The sequence below is a fragment of the Delphinapterus leucas genome, chromosome 15, assembly GCF_059928025.1.
Source record: "Delphinapterus leucas isolate spDelLeu-1000000601 "Yukka" chromosome 15, BTC_Dleu_Yukka2, whole genome shotgun sequence".
NCBI lineage: Eukaryota > Metazoa > Chordata > Mammalia > Artiodactyla > Monodontidae > Delphinapterus > Delphinapterus leucas.
This window is the reverse complement of record NC_143143.1, coordinates 67,284,476-67,306,360: the sequence shown is the minus strand read 5'-3', so window position 1 is coordinate 67,306,360 and position 21,885 is coordinate 67,284,476. Positions and strand designations below refer to the sequence as shown.

General features: G+C 48.3%; 1 protein-coding gene across 1 annotated transcript in view; it reads left to right on the top strand.

The window, feature by feature from the left end:
• The window catches only part of TGM2 (transglutaminase 2), a 32,467-nt gene extending 22,654 nt beyond the window's left edge, over positions 1 to 9,813 (top strand). Inside the window, exons 10-13 of the mRNA XM_089895433.1 lie at positions 1,308 to 1,580; positions 5,896 to 6,056; positions 7,045 to 7,181; positions 7,909 to 9,813. Coding sequence (XP_089751559.1) covers positions 1,308 to 1,580; positions 5,896 to 6,056; positions 7,045 to 7,181; positions 7,909 to 8,059 — 722 coding nt within the window. The 3' untranslated portion in view covers positions 8,060 to 9,813. The remainder of the gene's footprint in view (positions 1 to 1,307; positions 1,581 to 5,895; positions 6,057 to 7,044; positions 7,182 to 7,908) is intronic.
• Positions 9,814 to 21,885: the final 12,072 nt, after the last annotated feature.

Genomic DNA, 21,885 nt, shown 5'->3' with positions numbered 1-21,885 from the left:
CGGACGCACAGGCTCAGCGGCCATGGCTCACGGGCCTAGCCGCTCCGCGGCATGTGGGATCTTCCCGGACCGGGGCACGAACCCGTGTCCCCTGCATCAGCAGGCAGGCTCTCAACCACTGCGCCACCAGGGAAGCCCCCTTCATGCTTTTTTATTGCAACGTATTTGTGCTGAAGAGGCTTGGAAGTCCAGAGGGGCCACGGAAGAGAAGTTCCTGGAACTCTGTAGTGTTAATTGTTTTAGCATTTCAAACACAGGTGGGGAAGTGGGCATGAAGGTAGATTGGAAAGGTTTAAAGAGAAATGGACCAAAAGAAACTTAAAGATAATAAGATGGGCTCAATCAGACACAAAGATGAAGCTTCTTTCTGCTACTAATATTAAATCAGTAGTGGGAAAAAGATGTGGTTTATTTTAAAAATTGGATTTGAGCACATCCAATGGCCAGTTCAATAGACAGATATTTTCTAAGCATCTACGGTGTGCCAAGCACAGTAGGGTTCACAGAAGTGACTAAGAAACCACAGGCTTTATCTGACCCCCGTTGACTCTCCAGGGCTGACTTGGGATTGGGTATTAAGCGGCCGTGCTCCAGTGGGAAGGGCTAAAACAGAAGGAAAAGATGCTTTCCCTGGCCTCTGAAAGGTCTAGAGCTGATGATTTGATAGAAGAAATAAATATGTACCCAACAACACTGGGGACAAAAATAAAAGGCACATGGGGAGAAGTAAATGGAATATAAAGCAGGGGGCAGTCATTCCTGCTGGAAAGCTCAACAGGTAGAGAAAGGAGGGAAAGGATTTCAGGTAGAATTGGTCCCTGTGCAAATGCTTAGAGGTGAGAAAGTTCTCATTGTATCAGTGCCTACTAGGCACCAAACACTGTTGTAGGCATTGGGTATGACTTAAGATTAAGTAAAACACAGTCTTAGTCCTCAAGAGGCTTGAGAGTGTAAGCATATGAACAGAAAAAAAACCTGGTGGGCCAAAACACCATGACAGGCAATAGGCAGCTATGAAACTCCAAAAGACATTGTGACTCTTTCATCCTGGGAAAGGAGGAGTCAGAGAAGGCGTCCTGGAAGAGGGGTCATTTGGGGATGGGTTTTGAGGGATGTATAGGAGCTCACTTGTGGAAAGTAAATAAAATACTCTTTCCTCCTCCTGGCACAGTAATGTAAAGAAGGGGCTCCCTCAGGGGGTGCTCTGAGTCACCAGAACTCTGAGAAGCCAGCTTGCCCTGCTCCCAGCCTCCTTCTCATTGATCCCCCTTCCAGCTGTGATGAAGCTCTCTCCCCTGTCCCCACAGGGTCCGCAGAGGAGAGGGAAGCCTTCACAAGGGCCAACCACCAGAACAAACTGGCTGATAAAGAGGAGACAGGGGTGGCCATGCGGATCCGTGCGGGCCAGGGCATGAACAGGGGCAGCGACTTTGACGTCTTTGCCCACATCACCAACAACACTGCCGAGGACCACGCTGGCTGCCTCCTGCTCTGTGCCCGCACCGTCAGCTACAACGGGATCCTGGGACCCAAGTGTGGCACCAAGGACCTGCTCAACTTTTCCCTGGAGCCTTTCTCTGGTAAGGCCCTGTGTTCCTGGAGCAGCTGTTGACCACCCTGACGACATGCTAGGCCGTGCCCTGAGAGCTGAACGTGTGCCATCTACCTCACAGACACTCCCATTGCCCTCACTGTGGGTCAGGCCCTGTCCTTGGCACTTTATAAATAGCAACCCAGTTCCTTCTTATAACAAAAGTAGGAGGTGGATTCTTTTATGGCCCCATTTTCCAGATGAGAAGACTGAGCACAGAGAGGTTAAGTAACTTTCCCAAGGCCACACAGGAAGTGACAGGACGGAGACTTGAACCTGTACTCGTAGCAACTATTCTATTTCATTCCATCTCATCTTTGCAGGACCCCTGACTGCTTTCCCAGACTCTCTGCTGCCCCTTCCAGCAAATTCCTTTCCTCTGTCTCCAGCAACTCACACTACAGGTGCCTCTCCCCAGAGCCCCTTTGAGAACCTCTCCTATTTCTCTGGAGGTTCTCAGGCTCAGAGAGAAGAGATTCAAGACCAGCACTACCCAGAGAACTTTCTGTGATATAAGGATGTCCTGTATCTGCGTTGTCCAGTATGGTGGCCACTAGCTCCATGTGGCTGTTGTGCGCTTGCAGTGTGGCTGGTGTAATTATGGGACTAAAGTTTTAATTTCACTTAAACAGCCGCATGTGACCGGAAGCTGCCATACTGGACAGTGTGGCTCTAACAGTGATAGGAAAGGAAAAGCCCTGATCTTCTCCTCTTCCATGGCTCCAGTGCCTGGCCCGACCTCCCTGGGAGCAGATCCCCTTCCCCGTTTGGGGCTGAAATGATGTCAGTAGCTCCTCCAGCCCTCAACCCTGGGCAGAGGCTCTGTCGCTCTGGCTTCTTGGTCGGACGCCTGCACAGTCATCGTCCCCTTGATCCCTTTTTTCACTGCTGGCTTTGTCACCACTACTGGTTATCTCCCTAAAATTAAGCTGGAGACCCTGAGAGGGGTTGCGGCTGCCGAGGTCACTTAGGGAGGCAGCACGGAGCCCAGTCTCCTATCCCCCCCAGCAGCCCATTCTCTGTTCCTGCACTTGGAGCCTGTGGACATGGGGAGGGCAGAAGGGGGGTCTTCGAGTTGGGAGAGGACCTGGGGTCAGCATGATCTGAGTAGAACATCAGTCAACCCTGGGGCCTCTATCTCAGGCCCACCTCAGGCACCCTGGAGCCACACGCCGGGACAGAGCAGACCCTCTGTCAGGGTCCCTGAGCAGCAGCAGACTCTAGGGGCAGAGCCACGTGGCACCAGGGCTGGGGCCCCAACACTTATGCTGCTAAAAGGCGTGTTCAGAGGCCAGACTTGGCTTTGAATCTGGCCTCTCCCACCTTCTATTATTATTATTAATTTTGGCTGCGCCATGTGGCATGTGGGATCTTAGTTCTCCGACCAGGGATACAACCTGTGCCCCCTGCATTGGGAACTCGGAGTCTTAACCACTGGACCACCAGGGAAGAACCTCTCCCGCCTTCTAGATGTATAACCTTGGGCCTTGAATCACACTCATCCATCAAATGGGGCATTAGCATGCCCCTCATGGGCTGCAAAGGAGATGTGTGCTCAGGAAAGATCTAGAAAGTGTATGATGGTGCCTGGACACGGCAGGGCTCTTCACTTTTCCGCTGAGCAAGTGCCAACAGGTGTGGGGAGGCTGAAAAGCATCTTTCCTGAACCCTGCTGTGCCAGGCAATGGTCTCAGGGCCGGGCTCAGTGCTTCCTGAGTCACTGCCAACCTTGCTGGTGTGCAGAGGACTCAGCTCTCATCTCCACATCCAGGCCCCGAGTCAGGGGCAGGGCTCCATCCCTACAGGTGTGTGGGGTGGTCAGGATACCGAGGTCCTAGTTCCTGCAATTCTGCCCACAGGATGTGGGCTCCTGGGTATTTCTCTTCTCCATTCCAGGCCCCGGGTTCCCCATTTGTACAAAGGCTGGCTCATCTTTGAAGAGCCCTTCCAGCCCTTTTGTGTGAATGCACACGTGTCAGTTCTTCCTCACGCTCAGAACCGCTTCAAAGGGAGGAAGTGCCTTTCCTGGAATGTGTATCATAAGGTGAACTCCAACCTGAGCCAGGGATGCCAGAATAACTTCCACCCAGGCTGCTGTTGGGTCACCCTTTGCCTCCCAGATACCCTCAGGCCCTTCGCAGCATTCTTCTGCTTCAGCCACAGCCGCCAGGGTTTCTTCCTGGGGATGTGTTCACAGCGGAGGGGTCCCTCCTGCTACGGAGACCTCTGAGGGGCACAGCCTGTCGGGAGAGGGCAGAGAAGGGCAGTGGTACTGCGTGTTGCCCTCAGGTGGGCCTAGGCCAGGATGCCCTATTGAGGCCTCCAAGGCCAAAGTCAACCTGAGAGTGATTCTCCCACCCTGTGAGACCCTGAACTTTGGCTGAGTTGCTGGTTATTCTTTGATGATAAGATCTGGGGGATTTCCATGTGCTAGCGGACAGGAAGCCAGGCCTAGGACAGCTGAATTGAATCCAGCTGACCCCACCCCGCCTCCTTGCTCTCTCCCTTCCTGCCACCCACCCCTTCTCTCTCTCTGGATACCCTCACCCCTCCAGGTGGGTCATGAGGAATGCAGGCAGCGTGATCTCTGTGATGATCAAAGGAATCATCTAAGGAATGAATAGACACTAACCACAAATGTTTCCCTCTTTCAGCCAGCATCTGGCCCGAAGCCAAGGCCAAGGCCCCTGGCCTGTAGACAGCAGTTCTCAAAGGTCCAGCCCCACCCTGGCCTAAGCCTCCTGGAAAAGTTAACAGCTGGGGCCACCTCCTCCAGGCTCCTGGAGGACAATGGTTTCCTTCTTTCCTGTGAAGCTGGTCAGAGTTTCTACTCTGCTCCACCAGGTCCTGACCCAGGAACTTTCACTCCTTTTTGTCCTTTTTGGCAGAAGCTTTGGTTTTTTTGTTTTCCCCCCACGCCATCTGAGCAGAGGTTGGGTCAGATCCACCCCAGGAATGAGTGACTAGAGGGCTGGGCACACATTTTCCAGAGAGTGGGACGGGGAACACCAATGTGCCCAGCCAGGAACTGGACCTTGACTCATGCAGAGAGAAGGTGACCGTCTGTTCGGGCCTTCACGGCCCTAGAGAGGACCTCTCAATGGGTGCTCACTGGCCCGGGCACCCCAGACCCTTGCTAACCTCCCTTTTTAACAGTAAGCTCAGATCTCAAACTCAGAGCCCTCAGCAGATGAGAATATCGGCCCGAATTGAATAAACATGACTTTGTTTGCTGGGGTTTGTTTTTACCAGCTTCCTTCTACTTATGGTAAACGAGACAGGTTTTCTGCAAATAATGATGAAAAGGTTCCCTAAGCAAAAAAGGTTAAAAAGTGTAAAGCGTGGGGACTGAAAGAAAAATTATTTAATGAGGAGTTACTCAGACATGTGAAAAATCACATGAATGGCTGGAGTTTGGGAAACGCTGGTCTAGTGCAGGGACGGAGGGGACAGATGGCAGAAAAAGAAGAAACAGCATCTCCCATCATGGCACTGGGACAGTGAGGAGAGGTTGGCTGGGCTCCATGGAGCCCCAAGACCATCCCTCCAACATTGTTGTTTGATGGGGGGAAGCCCGAGGAGCAGAAGGGATTTTTCCCAAGGTTCCCTGTGACCGAGTGAACAAGCAGGACCTGTGGAGAATCAGTCCCGTGCCCTTTTCACTGCTCCTTCCTGCCTTCTGTAAGCTGACTCCTGGTGCCCTAAGGCTTCAGTGTTCTTGTCAGAGAAATGGGGCTGCAATCCACACTTTGCTTCTCTGCAGCGGGAGGGGTTGGCCCTGCCGGCTTTTTTCTCACCCCTATCACTTGTGTGGCTTTTGCTCTGAAATGACCTCTTATCTTAGCTGTGCCCAGCGGGTGCCAGATGTCCCAGGGAACAGAGAGGGAACAGAGAGGGGAGGTCATCTTCCCAGGCTCACACAGTCAGACAGTGGCCAAGCAGGGCCAGCTCTCCTGATCTGAACACTTACTGGCAGAAGTGTTTCCTCATCTGTAAATGGGTACAATTCTACCGACCTCATGGGGGGAAATGGAGGTCCTGAGAGGTGGAGTGACTTGCCCAGCATCCCCAGTCAGTGAAGGGCAGAGGCAGGATTAAAGCCCAAGCCTCCCCTCCCCACTTCCTCCTTGGGAGCCTTGGAGCCAGGGCAGGTGAGGGCAAATGCTGGGACATGCCCCTCCATTCACCAGCTGTGTGACCTCGAGTTCATTCCTTGCCCTCTCTGTGCCTTGTGGAGATGCCATAGGAGAGGTGGGGGCCACGATTCAGATGTCATGAGCGCTCTCCCCTCTCCCCTCCTGCAGAGAAGAGCATTCCCCTTCGAATCCTCTACGAAAAGTATTGTGACTACCTGACCGAGTCGAACCTCATCAAGGTGCGGGGCCTGTTCGTCGAGCCAGCTGCCAACAGCTACCTGCTGGCTGAGAGGGACATCTATCTGGAGAATCCAGAAATCAAGATTCGGGTAAGGGCTGGCCTGGGTCCCTGGACAGGTCCCCACACGTGCATGCACCTCCCTCCCTGCAACCTCAAGATCTCTGATGCCCCAGGTTCCTCAGATCCTAGGTTCATCAAAGAAAAGCATCATGAAGCAGAATTTGGGACTCACAGCCTCTAGGAATGAATCCTAAAATCCCAGAGTAGTAGGATCATGGCACTTAGGGATCTCAGACTCATGGACCCTTAAAAGCTAAACTACTAATGCTAGATTCCCAGGTCCTGGGGCCCTGGTGGGACAGGAAAGGATGTGTTGTTAAGGGCACAGACTCTGGAGTCCATTTCTTCATCTATAAAATGGGTGTTGTAAAGATTAAATGTGTGTCTACAGGAAGCACATAGAACCATATCCAGCACATTATGAGGGCTCAATAAAAACTGACTATTCTTATCACCAACTTCATGGTCATCATAGTGATTCACTTGGAGGAGTCACAGCCCCAGATCCCCAAACGCTGCAGTTACAAATAAATGGTAAAGAGCAGAGCAGGAGGGAGTGAGCACTGTGTGCCAGACAGTCTGCTAGGAGCTTGCACATATTAGCTCAGTTAATCCTCATGAGAACCCTGCAGTCAGGCATTTCTCTTCTATGAAGAAACCAAGGCTCAGAGAGGGTAGTAACTTTGCCAAGGTCACACAGTGAGAAAGGGGCAGAGATCAGCCTGGCTCCAAAGACTCTGATCTTTCCACCCTAGACCCTAGAATGAGGGAGGCATTTTAAACATCCTGTGGGTTGCATGGAGCCTCACTTCAGCTCCATGAAGGAGGCCTGGGCAGGTACCATCATCTGTGTTTTCCAGATGAGGCGAGGGATGTTAGCGGCGGAGCTGGGCAGACATTGGGCCAAACTGCAGCAAAGATGGAGATGGCCCATTTGGGACCCTGCATGCCCTTGAGGGGCTGTGGGCTGCTCTCCCTCCGTGCTTCCCCTGACATCTGCCCCATGCCTCCTCTAGATCCTGGGAGAGCCCAAGCAGAATCGCAAGCTGGTGGCTGAGGTGTCCCTGTGGAACCCGCTCACCGTGCCGCTGTCAGGCTGCACCTTCACCGTGGAGGGGGCGGGCCTGACCAAGGAGCAGAAGACCGTGGAAATGTAAGTGCTGGTCCCTCCAGCTTGGGGGCCTGGGAGCAGAGGGCAGATGCTGCAGGGGGAAGGCCGCCCTCCGGCACTGAACCCAGGCCCGTAACCCCCTCTTCTCCCTTTCCACACACACACCCACCCACACACCTGCCTAATATTCCCCCGTGTCTATGCCCAAATACCCACACGTTAGCTGCGTTCTGTGCACATGTGTTCACAAACCTAAACAGGTACACATTCACTAAGCACCCACCTCGGGACACCCAAGTTCTCACATACACACAGGTGTACATGCGTGCCTGTGTGGTGTACCCTCATGGATACATATTTATATATACGTACACTTACGAGCATACACACTTCTTCTTTTTCACTTTTTCATTGTAATTTACATAGAGTAAAGCATGCAAGTCACGTATGTACAGCTCAATGCATTTTCATGCATGTGGTCACATGAGCATCCACTCTTACCCCCAAGCACACCATCCACTTTCATGTACACACACACACACACACACACACACACACACACACACCAGCCCCTCTACACATAGGAGGGCAGATGGCCCAGGCCTTCGGGGAGTGGTGAGCGGGACCCATTTTATTCTGTCGGCACAAAGCTATACATCCATGGAGTTTCTAGGCTAAGATCTCAGTAGTCACGTGTCATCCTGGCCTGTCCCCATTGTGGGGACCAGGCCAGGGCCCTGATCTCACCCTCTTTCTCTCTCTCTCCCAGCCCGCACCCCGTGGAGGCGGGGGAGGAAGTCAAGGTGAGGGTGGACCTGCTGCCCCTGAACGCGGGCCGCCACAAGCTGGTGGTGAACTTCGAGAGCGACAGGCTGAAGGCCGTGAAGGGCTTCAGGAACGTCATTGTTAACACCTCCTAAGGGCCCCCGTGCCAGCCGAGGGCCCCCAACTTGACCCCAATCTTTATCCCAAGGTAATGAGCAAAATTTGCCCCTTATTGGGCCCCAGACTCCAGGGCAGGGTGGGCTGCCTATGGGGCCTCTTTGGAATCAAATGTACTTCCGGCCCATCTGGTCCCCCTGAGCCTGGCTCCCCACCTCCCTCACCTGTGAGGAATGTTTTGTGCCTCCACAGTAGGAGCCCTGATCTTGGCTGACTGGGCCTGGGGGGTGGGCCGGGGAGGAGGGACTCCAGCCTCCCTTCCCAGCCCAGATGCCATTTGGAAAGCCACTGACCACCTGCCATATTGTTTGATCAACTCCAGAGCCCCTTCCCCGGGAGCAGGCGAAAAACAGTGTGCCCAGTGACCAGATCAAGGAACTCAGCTCCCTGGGGTGTCCTGAACCCCTTCCCCAGATTGTGCCCAGGCCCCAGGGGCCGTTGGCAGAGCCTGAGCAGGTGCAGATCGGGAGGGTCCCAGGAATAGTCCAGACCCAAGCTCCCCCCATATCCCAGCAGCCCTGGCCCAATAGTACCCCCGCACGCCGCAATTGTGAGGCACCTACTAAGTGCTTCCTGGGCTCACACGGCCACCAACCCATGTAACTGCCATGGAAAACTGCAGAGCGGGAGCCGCTTTGTCAGTGAGGAGACTGCAGCTTGGAGAAGGGAGGTGGCCCGCCTGGCACCGCTGGTACTTGCAAGCCTGAAGGTACGGGAGTGGAGCCGTGCTTTCTGACTCTGAGTCCAGGGCCTTGTTCACCACACCAGCCCTGACCTGACTGTCAGAGAGGCCATCTGGGGCCTGATCAAAAAGGATCTAGTTAGGATGAGGAGGTGGGGAGGAAATTGGAGGGGTTAGAGCCCTGGGTTTGAGCCCCAAGTCTGGCCAGCCACCGCCTTCCCCTCTCTGGGCCTCAGTCTGCTCATTGGTCACAAAATGGTTGAACCAGCTCATCTCCAAGGCCCCTTCAGCTCTGCACTTCTGGTGCCTTGTGTGACTCAGCCTTGCCAATGACATCGAGTCTTACTCCCTGGCTTCACAGAGCCTTAGGTCACAGGCCAGGATGTTTTGGAGAATGAGACCATGACCATGACCACCTTCCTGCCCCCAGCCCTGTCTGAGTCCCCCACCTGTGCCCAGGCATCTTCCTTCAGAGCCCAGTTCTAGGGGAAAAGAGCCCCGGAGGCCCCTGACCTACCCATGACCCCACCCACCACAATGTGTAGACTTCACAGGAGCCTTAGTTGCCTGTGCTGGTCACTCACCAACAAGGCTGGCTTCTCAGCCAACCCCTCTTTGAAGAGCCAGGGCCCTGGAACACAGCCTTTGCCCCTGACTAAGCTCGGGGACCCCACAAGTTGCTATCTCTGACTTTACCCCTCGTTCTCTCCATGTGACTGGGCCTCCCTCAGCCTGGAAGACGGAAGTGGGGAGAATTCTGTATCTGGAGTGGGGTCAAAGACTCCAGAGTCCCCCAAATCCCAGAGAGGGATTTGGGGAAAGTCACGCTGATGCACTTAGAACTTTCTGCTTTGCACAGGAAGAAGCACTTGAGCCGAAATATATATGTTCTATTCTGTATACATATCGCTCGATTTCTCTATGGTTTTATAAATACTTTTGGGTTCCAAGCAAGCAGTAGATGTGCTTTTGAGCCACAAAGAGCAAGTACTGAAATAAAAGAGTTTATTTTTCACATTCAAACCAGGTCTGGTCTGTTCGCTGCATGCTTTTGAGGAGGCTGGGTGGGTGAGCTCACTTAACATCTGGACCAGCCACTTCCTGCCTAAGAGCCTTTCCCTAGCCTCAGCACCTCCCTCAGATCTAAACTTTACTGGCATTCAATGCTCTACAACTGTCCAGCTCCACCTCCAGCCTCTTCTCCAAACAAACCATGTTCAGACCAGAATGAACTACCTGTATCTCTTCTAACATCCTGTGTACTTGTCAACCTCTTAGCTTGGAGTGCCCCTCTTTTTCCTTACCCAGCTTGTGAACTCCTATTCATCTTATAATGCTTAACACTAAAGTCACCTCTTCTGTGAAGCCTACCCAGATTTCTTCTCAGAACCCTGGAACATGGACAACTCAAACATTTATCACAGTGACTTTTAGTTCCATGTTGATATACCTGTCCCGCTCCCCATCCTGTCTGAAGTCCCAAGGGCAGAGACCAAGAATCTCTTAAACAGACACTAATAAATGCTGGATCAATGTGTTTCAACTCAGCTCCCATAAGACCAGTACTGTCCAGTAGAAATATAACGTGAGCCACAAATGCAAGCCATATATGTAATTTAAATTTTCTAGTGGCCATATTAAAAAGAGAAAAAGAAACAGGTAAAATACATTTTAATAATGCATTTAATTTAAACTAATATGTCTGAAATATTGTATTGCAACACATAATCAACATAAAAATTATGAGTGAGATATTTTACATTCTTAATTTTCATACAAAGTCTTTTAATGTGGTGTGTATTTTACACAGACAGCCTGTTTCAATTCGAACTAGCTGCATTTCAAGTGCTCCATGGCTGCAGGTGGCTACTGGCTACTACATTGTGTTACCAAGCAAGGGCTCGTATGCCTGCCACACAGAAAGCCAAACTCTGACAGTGGGTGTTTGCAGCAAAGTAAGGTTTTATTTGCAGGGCGCCAAGCAAGGAGAATGGGCAGCTCATGCTCAAAAGACCTGAACACCCCGATGGCTTTCAGGGGAAAGACAGTGTGAGGGGATATGGTCTCAGGATGCGTGATCAGCTTGTGGACCTTCTTCTGATTGGTTGGTGGTGAGGTAACAGGTGATGTTTCAGGAATCTCAACCTTCTGGTTCCAACCAGTCTGGGGTACGTGCTTGTGGTCAGCATGTAGCCGCCATCCTCCACCTGGGCAGGGCGGGGGTTCTTAGTTTCTACAGAGCAACTCAAAGATATGCATCAGATCGTTATCTATATCCTTTCAGGAGGAACTGGGAGCCCTGTGACTCTATGGTCTTCATCATTAACTGCTTGGGTCTGCTCTTTGGAACTCAGGGAAGGCCTAGGAGACTAAAGCCTTTTTTTTACAAACAAGAAAGAGGGGACACAGAGGGACTTTTGTACCTGGGAAGACCCCACAAGGTCCTGCTTGGTTTCAATCCCCTCTTTTTGTTGATACTCTTCAATCCTTAGGGGAACAGGGGTGGGACAAGAAAGTGAATAAAGTTTTGGACAGAGAAAGATGAATCATAAACTCAGCAGGGGAACTCAGTTTCAGGGGACTCAGTTTCAGTTGAATGGTTCCAAGTCTAGACTGATTCCAGGAGCGTGGGGATTTGGTCATTCATCTCATTCCCCACCAATGAAGCACTAATCAATGTTTGTTGATTAAATAGATGATGGAAGACAGTCTCTGCCTTCAGGAAACCCATGTTGAAACATCTGACATGCACGCAAAAAATAAATCAAACTCAAAGTGTGACCTCACATTTTCGGGGTGCTAAATCTTTCTGTTCCTTAAAAACTACACCTGGGTCTGGCCTTGATGGCCTGAGCATTTTATCAATTAGTGACCAGCAAGAAAATAGAAAACACTCGGCTATTTCAGGTGGAGAGGGAGTTTACAAGGGAAACTGACTCCAAAAACATCTGAGATGCTGGAAGAGCAGAGGGAGAAGGAGTGGTACCCAGAAATCGGGAAGCAGCTGCCACGCAGGATGCTCAGGAGCCCAGGAGCCGGTCCCCACCACCAAGCTGCTGGAGGCACTGTCACTCCAGCTCTGGAACCAACAGAGCTGCCGAATCTACAAATCCTGCCGAAGTCAGCCCTGGTAGGAGCCAGAGGCAGGCTGGCATCTCTCATCCTCCTGCCTTCTCCCCACTGGCAGATCCTCACCAGAAATAGCTAGCGAGGGGCTCTGGCAAATATCATTTCCAGGCTTCCAGCCCCTGAAAAACAGAGATGGTGAGGCAAGGGCTTGGGGGCATGGAGTTGAGTAGCCGATACCTATGGCCGCTCCCTTTGTAAGAACACCCTTCCAATCATCTCCACCTAAGGAGCTCAGCTTTCAAAACCCTGCTCCAGGAAGACCTGCTCTGTGAAGCCTTCCTGGACTGCAGCCAACTGCTTCAAGCTCTGTTGCCCTTGGCATATGGTAGAGAGCCCTTTACAACACTCAGGTTAGCCTGGCTTAGGACCAGCTGCTGATGTGCCTGGCCCATGCTCTGGAGCACCCCAAGAGCAGAGTCAGGGCACACCTCACACAAGGGGGTCACCAAGTGGACCAAGCGGTACTGCCGACTCTAGCTCCCAGGCCTGACTGCCTCGCCTCCTAAAGAGAGACAGGGCTGCCCCGGCCAGGTCTGCCAATGCTGGACAGATTGGGAGGCCCCTCCTGACCACCCCCTAGGCCTGCCCCACCCCTGAGAGCTCACTAGCCAGGAACCCAGGAAGGAGGAAGGTTTTGCTGGTCACGTGGGCCCATTAGAGACAGGGGAAAAGAGCCTGAGCTCCTTCTCCACAAACCAGAGGCAAGGATTGAGTCTGGGGCCCTACACAACAGTGCTGGGCACAGCTTGGCGGCAGCTCAGAGCTACTGGGCCCATACCAAAAGCTCGGCTCATAGCCCGGGTGGCAGGGGCCTGGATTCTGGAGCCAAACGGGCCTGGATTCTGGAGCCAAGCAGACCTGGGATCAAATCCTGGCTCTGCCATGGGTTCACAGTGTGGCTTAAGGCAGGTTCTCAACCTCTCTGTGCCTCTGCTTCCTCATCTGTCGAATGGGGATGATTTGGTGTCTACTTTCATGACTGGTGTGTAAGTTCGATATAACAGTGTCCATAAAATATTCAGCTGGCTCCTGGCACATTCTAACCATAACAGCCCACTTTCCTCCAGGTCAGCAACATTTATATGCACTGAGTTCTTCACTTCTGAAACAATCCTATCCAGTTTTTCCCCCCATTTTACAGCTGGGAAGGTGCAGAGTGGGGAGACTTGAACCCAGGCAGCCTGCCTTCCCCAGGGCACGGCCTAGCCTAGAGGAGGCCTGATTTCTACTGGAACCCTCCCTTCCCACCAAGTGCTAGGATACACGGGGCACAGGCCTCCAAAAAAGCCCCTGTGGAATGGAGGTCTGATCAGGTCTATCTTTCCACCCCCAAGAGTCCCTCTCCTTTCCAGCTGCTCTTGTTTACCTGGGATGCCTGCCAGCTCCGCCCCTTGGCCTCAAGTCAAACCCAGAATAACAGAACTTTGACAGAGTCCAAGAGGAGAGGCTTAAGTGGGAGGGCCAGGTAGGGGCCTCCTAGAGGCACATGTGCCTTGGGGCCAGGACTAGGTCATCACATACACTTTCCCAGCCTCCCCACTTCCCTCCCGGACAGGCCTGAGAACACACACAGAGACGCACGCCCACGAGACCGTGAAGCCCTGTGTCTTGTTTCAAGATGCCAAGTCCAAATTGTTCCATTAAAAGCAGAAGGAATGACAAAAAAGGTGGTGCATACAGCCTTGAGAACGCAGGAACTCTGACAACCTGAAGTTGAGCAAGAGAGGCAGACATGAAAGACCACGATCCACATAATTCCACTCGGACAAAGTTCATGAACTCATCTGTGGTGTTAGAAGTTGGGGTCGTGTTTTCCATGGCAGGGGAAAGACTGGACAGAAGCACGAGGGGGCTTTTGGGGCACTGGGATGGCTTTGATTTTTTCCATCTGGGTGCTAGGTAAACAAGTACATTCAGCCTGTGAAAATGTCTCAAGTTCAGAAAACATAGTACTTGAAGTTTCTAAAATTAAGTCCAAAGTGGGGTGGAGACTTGATCCACAGACCCTGGCCACTGGGAGTAACAAGTCTCCCATCAGCAGCCCCCAAGGTCTGAGAAAGCCAGAGCTAAAAGGCTGGGCTCATAAACATAGTTACCATATGACCCAGCACTTCCATTCCTAAGTATAAACCCAAGAGAACTGAGAACATATAACCACACAAAAAGTTGTATGTAAATGTTCATAGCAGCTTTATTCATAATAGCCAAAAAGTGGAAACAAACCAAATGTCCATCAGTCAACCAATGGATAAATAAAATGTGGCATATCCATACAATGGAATATTATTTGGCAAGAAAAAGGAACGATGTACTGATACATGCTCCACCATAGATGGACCTTGAAAACATTATAATCAGTGAAAAGAAGCCCGTCACAAAAGACCACATTTGTATGAGTTCATTTATATGAAATGTCCGGAAGAGGCAAATGTATGGAGATTGAAAGTAGATTAGTGACTGGGGCTGGGGGGCTGGAGGGACTGGGAGGGGGTGACAGCTAAAAAGCATGGGGTTACTTTCTGGGGTAATGAAAATGTTCTAAAATTAATTGTAATGATAGATGCACAATTTTATACTAAAAGCCATTGAATCGTGCACTTTAAAAGGGTAAGTTGCAAGGTATATGTACTGTATCTCAATAAAGCTGTTTAAAAATAAATAATGAACAGGGGGAAAAAAGGAGAAGGCTGAGCCCCAGAATCTGACTTGATTCAGATTCAGGAGGTCTGCCTGGGTGTGCTGGTGACCTTGGGTAAAGCTCTTCCCTTCTCTGGGCCTTAGTTGGCCCTGCTGCCACAGGGGAGAGGAGAGAGTAGCAGCAGAGGAGTGCTGAAACACCACTGATGTGGGCATCATATCCATGGCCACATAGGCTCCTGGCCCAGCCTGTGGAGTCTGGGGGTCCCCCAGGGCTAGTAAACCCCTAATCGTTCATGGCATCTTTGCACTCTGGCCACAAGCGCAACGTTTCCTCAACAGCCTTTAAAAATGGGAGAAGAGATGCTTTTCCAAACATTGCTTTCAGCCACTGCTCCATGTCAAGGATACCAGAGGCACAGTGGAAATCCCAGTTTCTCTCTAGGCCCTTAGTCAGTTCCCAACTCCACGTCAGTTCATTCCAAAGTCATCTGGAGTAAACATACAGAGAGACCAAGGAGAAATGCCAGCCAGACCTGGTGAGACGGGGATCCGCCTTCACTTGGTAAGTGAAGCCCATTTACAGATGGGGAAACAGGCACAGATGGGGCAGGGGTGGGTCCATGGTCCCAGATCCAAGGCTGAACCCAAGGACACTTTCTCTTTCCACTTGACTTGAACAAGCCTAAGAGCCTACTATGTGCTCAGCCTGAGGTGCTCTCCAGAAGGGATGAGAGAGGGCCTCCGACCAAGTGTGGGCAGCCCCTCCCCAGGAGTCCTGGGCCTGTGTCCCATCTCCCCTCTCTCTCTTGCTGTGTGACTTTGAGGAAGCCACTTTCCCTCTCCAGGCCTCTGTCGCACTGGAGCTCCAATTACTGCCCTGTCACCCAACCCAGGGACGTGATTATGATGGGAACAGGCCTTATAAACTGTAAAGGGCTGTAGAGATGGAAGCCAACAGGAACTCCAGCCATGAATGAGAAAGGCAAGATCAAGGCGAGCGACTGAGGCTCATTTATTTAACCAGTGGTAGCTATGGGGTCAGCAGAGGTGGCTGCTGCCTGAAGGGAAAGGATGAGGTGGCCTGGACTGGGGTGTGGCTGTCTTGGAGTCATCAGAATGGATTTGAGGTACACAGAGGAGACTCATTCATTCAACAACAACTTTTTTTGCCCCAGCTGTGGACCAGGTGCTGCATTAGGCCCTGGGGATACAGTGGTCACCATGGCAGGCCTGTCCTACAGAGTATTCAAGCAGATCACCAGTGTGAAGTGAGATGTGTCAGAAAAAAAGACTAAGGCTCAGGATAATGGGGCCGTCAGCACAATCATGAGAGCAAGGGTGCCAAGCACCCTTTTAAATGCATTACATGCATGAACTTGCTGGGTCCTCATAACACCCTGTGAGGCGGGAGCTAGTATTACCTTCTCCACTCTGTGGGCGAGGAAACTGAGGCCCAGAGAGGTTACGTGACATGTCCAAGGTCACACAGCTAGAAAACAAGGAAGCTAGGATGCCAACCCGGCAGGCTGGGTTCACAGCAACTGCCCCTAACCTCCTGCTCTGTTGTCATCTGTCTTGTGATGTGGACTTACAAAACAAGAGGGTCTTCTTCAACAAGGAGGTCAGGGAAAGCCTTCTGAGAAGGTGATGTGGAAGCTGAAACCCTAGGGAGGAGGAACCAGCCCAGGGAAGGGTTGGGGGCAGGTTAGGGGTGGGGGAGGTGGGGGCAGAGGCCATTTCCCAGAAAGCTGATGCTCTAGGTTCTGGGACCCTCACTTGTGTGGGGCCTTGTTCACACAAAGATCACAGGCAGCTGTGGAGTACTGCAGGCAGGGAGGGGAGCCAGATTGCTATCAGGAAGAATTTCAATGTAAGCATTTCTGGGAAATAGCTTGAAAAATGCCCAGAAGAAGGGAATCTGAAACTAGCAAGTCTCCAGCAATTTATTATGATTTCTTTTCACATTCTTCATAAATAATCACTTTTGTACTCAATTTTATATTTGTAATTTTATCTTATATTCTTTTTATTAAAGATGGTCCCCCCGCCCCAAATTAAAACTAAATCCATGATGTGACAACACAGCCTTCTCACCAGAATGGTTAAAATGCAAAGCAAAAGAAAAAAAAATTCGAATTGTTGGTGAAAATATGGAATAAGAACTTTCCTATGTGACTGTGAGGGGAATGTAAATAGTTATGACCACTTTGGAAAACTATTTGCCATATCTTCTAAATGTACAATCATTTATCTTTATAAGGCAGCAATTCCACTAATGGATGTTTACCCAACAGAAATGAGTCCATATATTCTCTGAAAGACATGTGCAAGAATGTTCCTAGCAGTCTTTTTTTTTCTTCTTCATAATACCCCAAAGCTGAAAACAGCCTAAAAGTCCTACACTAGCAGAATGGATATATAAATTGGTATAGTCATTCAAAGTGACACTACAAGAAAGAATGATAAAAAAATAAATGACACCTACATGCAACAACTTAGTTGAATCTCACAAGCATGTTAAGGAAAGATGCCAGATGCACGGTACACTGAATGATTTTATTCATATGAAGTTCAACCCCAGGCAAACTCATCTATGATGTGAGAAGTCAGACAGTGGTTGCCTTTAGGGAACGGTTAGTAACTGGAAAGGGGCATCAGGGAGGCATCTGGGGTGTTGATGCTGGGCTGATTGTTGAGCTGGGGGCCGGTTTACATGGGTGTGTTCAATTTGGGGGAATTCATCCAGCCATATGCTTATGACGTATGTTCTTCTATATGCATGTTGTACTTTAATGAATGCTTCCCTCTCCAATGGTATAAGCTTCAAGCCCCTTGAAACCTTGACTTGACCTTGAGACCAGAGAAGGGTTTGGAATTTATTACCATGCAGTGGTTCCCACTGGACGGTTGTGAGCAGGAGGTGATATGATCTCCTTGATGCTTTAGGAAGCTCCCTCCAGCCACCCCAGGGAGGGAGTGATAATGCCAGGGTAGCAGAGGGGAGGCTTGGGAGGGGCTGCAGAGATGCCCAGTGAGGGGGGAAGGGCAGAGAATTCTTCCTGGGCGGGACCTCAAAGGCAAGACAGGGGCGGAGGAGGTGGAGGTGGCTGGGGAGGATATTTTGGGCAAAGACAGGGAGACTGAAATAGAACAGGGGCAGCCAGTGTGGGGGGCTGAGGGGGAGAGGGAGGGCTGGTCTCTGATCATTCCAGAATGAGCTTCCTTGCCCCCTGCCCGGCTAGGCTCAAGCTCCAGCCCTGCCCAAGCCTGGTACACCCAGCTCCACGTGGAAGCCAACTCTCTGTCAGCCAACTCCCCCTTCATTCCTTCCCAGGCCTGGTCAGCTCTGCTCATGGAAACTCTGAGCGGCCCACAGCCAGCTCTTGGCAGTCACCCAGATGCTCACAGCGCTGCCAATTTGTCTCTCCTCAGTCATGACTGGTTTTTTTTCCCCTCTTCCCTGTTTTATTGACTCAAAGCTTCGTGATGGTGTCCTTGGGGCAGATTTGAAGCTCGATGATGTTGTATCTTTTATCATTGAGGCACCTGGTGGTCCTGGTGAAGTGGGTAATACTAACCCATTTCACAGATGAGGAAAGTGAGGTCTGACGTGGTGAAGTGACTTGGGGCCAAGATCACCCACTCAATCAGGGGCAGAGCTAGATTTTAACAATAAAAGAACAATAACAGTTGCTGTGTATTAGCACTGAGGGGAGCCAGATGCTGTGCCGAGCACTGTGCAGGCATTTGCCCATTCGGTCCCCACAATGACCCAGGGGAAGAAGCTGCAATTATTTTATCACCCCTTAACAAAAAGCCTTAAGTACATGTGCAGAAAAGTCCACAAATCATAAACTGAACCCAGCCATGAAACCAGCATCCAGGTTAAAAAATAGAACAATTGACACACCACTAAAAGCACAAGTGATAAAAGAGAAGATTGATAAATTGGACTTTATAAACACTTAAAACTTTTGTTTCAAAGGATACCATCCAGAAGTGAAAAGGCAACACACAGGATGGGGAATATATTTGAAATCATCTATCTGATAAGAGTCTAGTACCCAGAATATATAGAGAACTCCTACAACTCATTAATAAAAAGTCAAATAAACACATTTTAAAATAGGCAAAGGACTTGGAGACATTTCTCCAAAAAAGATATACAGATGCTAATAAACAAATGAAAAGATGTTCAACATTATTAGACATTAAGAAATGAAGGTTAAAACCATAAAGAGATGCCACTTCAGAGCAACCGGATGGCTATAATCAGTAAACAGATAATAAGTGTGGGCAAGGATATGGAGAAGTTGGCACACTCATACACTGCTGCTGGAAACATAAAATGGTGCAGCTGCTTTGGAAAGCTGTTTGATGGTTCCTCAAAAGGTTAAACATAGAGTTACCATTTCATTCATCAATTCCATTCCTAGTGGAATTAGAGAAAAAAACCATATGTCCACCCAAAAAGTTGAACATGAATACTCATAGCAGCATTATTCATAGTAGCTTAAAAGTAGAAGCAACCCCCACCCCCCCACACACAAAGTAGAAACAACCTAAATGTCTACCAACTCATGAGTGGGTAAATAAAATGTGGTATATCCATACAATGGAATATTATCCAGCAATAAAAAGGAATAGAGTACTGATACATGCTACAACATGATGAAACCTGAAAACACTATCTTAAAAGAAAAGACCATATATTCTATGATTCCATTCTATATGACACGTCCAGAATAGACAAATAGACAGAAAATAGACGAGTGGTTGCCTAGAGTCAGGGGATGGGGAAGGGTGGGGTCAAGAGGATAGGGAGTGACTGCTAATGAGTATTTTCTTCTGGGGATGATGAAAATTGTTATAAAATTATATTATGATGTTGGTTGCACAACTCAAATATACTTAAAACTACTGAATCGTACACTTTAAATAGATGAACTTTATGGTACGTAAATTATATCTCAATAAATTATATCTCAATAATTATATCTTTTTAAAAATAAAAAGATACTCCATGCCTTTTTTCATGCAATACCTGGATTGCCCCTACCTTCTCCTTGCTATCTGAATGCCCCCAAAATAGCTGATTGCTAAGGCCCAACTCAAATGTCATTACAAAGATTTCCTTGATCCATTCCCATCAGAAGTAATTCCTTTCTCCTCTGAATTGCCACATTAACTCACATCATTCACTCAGAGATAATTTACAAGGCATCCATCATGTGTCTGGCACTTATTACATTTCACATGATTATTTAAGTCCTCATTTCATCTCTGCTACTACACTGTAACCTTTTGGAGGGAGGAGATTGTATCTTGTTCCCTTCTGTGTACTCAGAACCCGCCAAGTGACTGGCACACAAAAGGCATTCAAGGAAGGTATACAGATTTCATTCTACATTTCCTTTTTCTCATATCAGCTTCCTCCCAGGACACAGCTTCTCAATGGCAGGTTCCAGGCCTGATGCATCATTGTATCCCCTGTAGAAACTGCCTAGCACTTAGTAGGTTTTTTTTGTTGAGTAAACACAAAATGATTAAATGATGAATGTGGCTTTAATTTCCATCGTAACTGTCGGCCAAAGTTTTTGGAAGGAGGTGAGACTTACATCCAGGTGTGGAGGATGGGTAGGGATAAGTGAGGATTTGCAATCCAGACAGGGAACAGCAAGAAGGAAGGAGTATGATCTTGCAAATATCTGCATGGTACAGGAAAGCATAAATGGTGCCTAGAACAATTAAAAGAGAACCAAACAGAACTTCTAGAAATGAAAACTATTAATAACTGAAACTTAATACTCAATGATTGAGCTTGATAGCAGATTAGACAGAACTGAAGAGAGAATTAGAGAAGCAGAAGATAAATGATCCAGAATACACCACAGAGAAATAGATGTAAAACATGAAAGAGAATTGGGAAGGCATTGAAGACAGGGCGAGAAAGTCTAAAATACGTTTATTAAGAGTTTCAGAAGGATGTAAGAGAGAAGAAGAGGCAGACACAATAATTGAAGAGATAATGACTGAGAACTTTCCAAAACTGATGAGAGCTAATAATCCACAAATTCAAGAATCCCAACAAACCCCCAGCTAAATAATAAGAATAAATCCATGTCTAAATACATGATAGAAAAGCTGAAGAACATTAAAGACAAAGAGAAGAATCTAAGGAGCATCTAGAGAATACAATAAATTACCTTCAAAAGAATGACAGGTGATGCTGACTTCTAAATAGCAACAATGGAAGCCAGGTAATGGTGAAATGCTATCTTTGATGGGCCAAAAGAAAATAGCTACCCAAATAAAATTCTATACCCACCAAAATGTACTTCAAGAACAAAGTTTAAATAAAGACATTTTCAGACAAACAAAATCAGAACTTTCTGCTCATAGAACCTCATTAAATTCTAAAGGATATACTCTGTGTAAAAGGAATATTAACCCTGATGGAAGGCTTGAGATAAAAGTAGAAATGAAGAGCAAAGAAACTGATAAATACATCTGCAGGTCTATTTGAACATTAACTATATATAAACAATAATATCAATGTCTGGTAGAATTTCTTTCTCTCTTTAGTATTTGATAGAATTATAATACATGAAATCTATGGCATATATGTCAAAGTAGCATTGCAGTGGCTGGGAAAAGATAAAAGGTACTGATTATATAAATTTAAATATACATGTTGTAATTTCAGGGACAACATTTAAAAAATAGAAAAGATGTATAATCTCCAAGCTGGTCGAGAAGGGAAATAGAATTAAAAAATAATCAATTCAGAATAGCCAAAAAGAATAGAAAAATAACATAGAAAGGGTGAGATGAAAAGAAAACACAAAATAAGCGAGTGGATTTATACCCATATACATCAATAATTATATTAAATATCAAAAGACTAAATGCTTCAGTTAAAATATAAAGATCGTTGTATAGCTTGGATTTGAAAAATACAACTTACGTGGTTTACAAGCAGCATACAGGAAACATAAGGATATATAAAGATTGAAAGTAAAAGGATGTAATAAAATATAGCTTACAAAAGAATGGTGGTGTGACTATATTAACGTAAAATAAAAGAGACTTTATCATTAAAAGTATTACTAGAGATAAGAAGGCTGCTGTATAATGGTAAATGTTTTAATTTATAAGAATATATAACTATCTTAATTTTATATACACCTAATGACATAGTTTCAAAACAAAAATTGATAGAATGATAACTCAATACATCTCTCTCAGTATTTGACAGAACATGGAGACAAGTCAGTATGGATATAAAAGATGTATTTATCAGATAGGGATAGGTTATGCCTCAGTAACAAAAAACTCCAAAGTCTCAGTGGC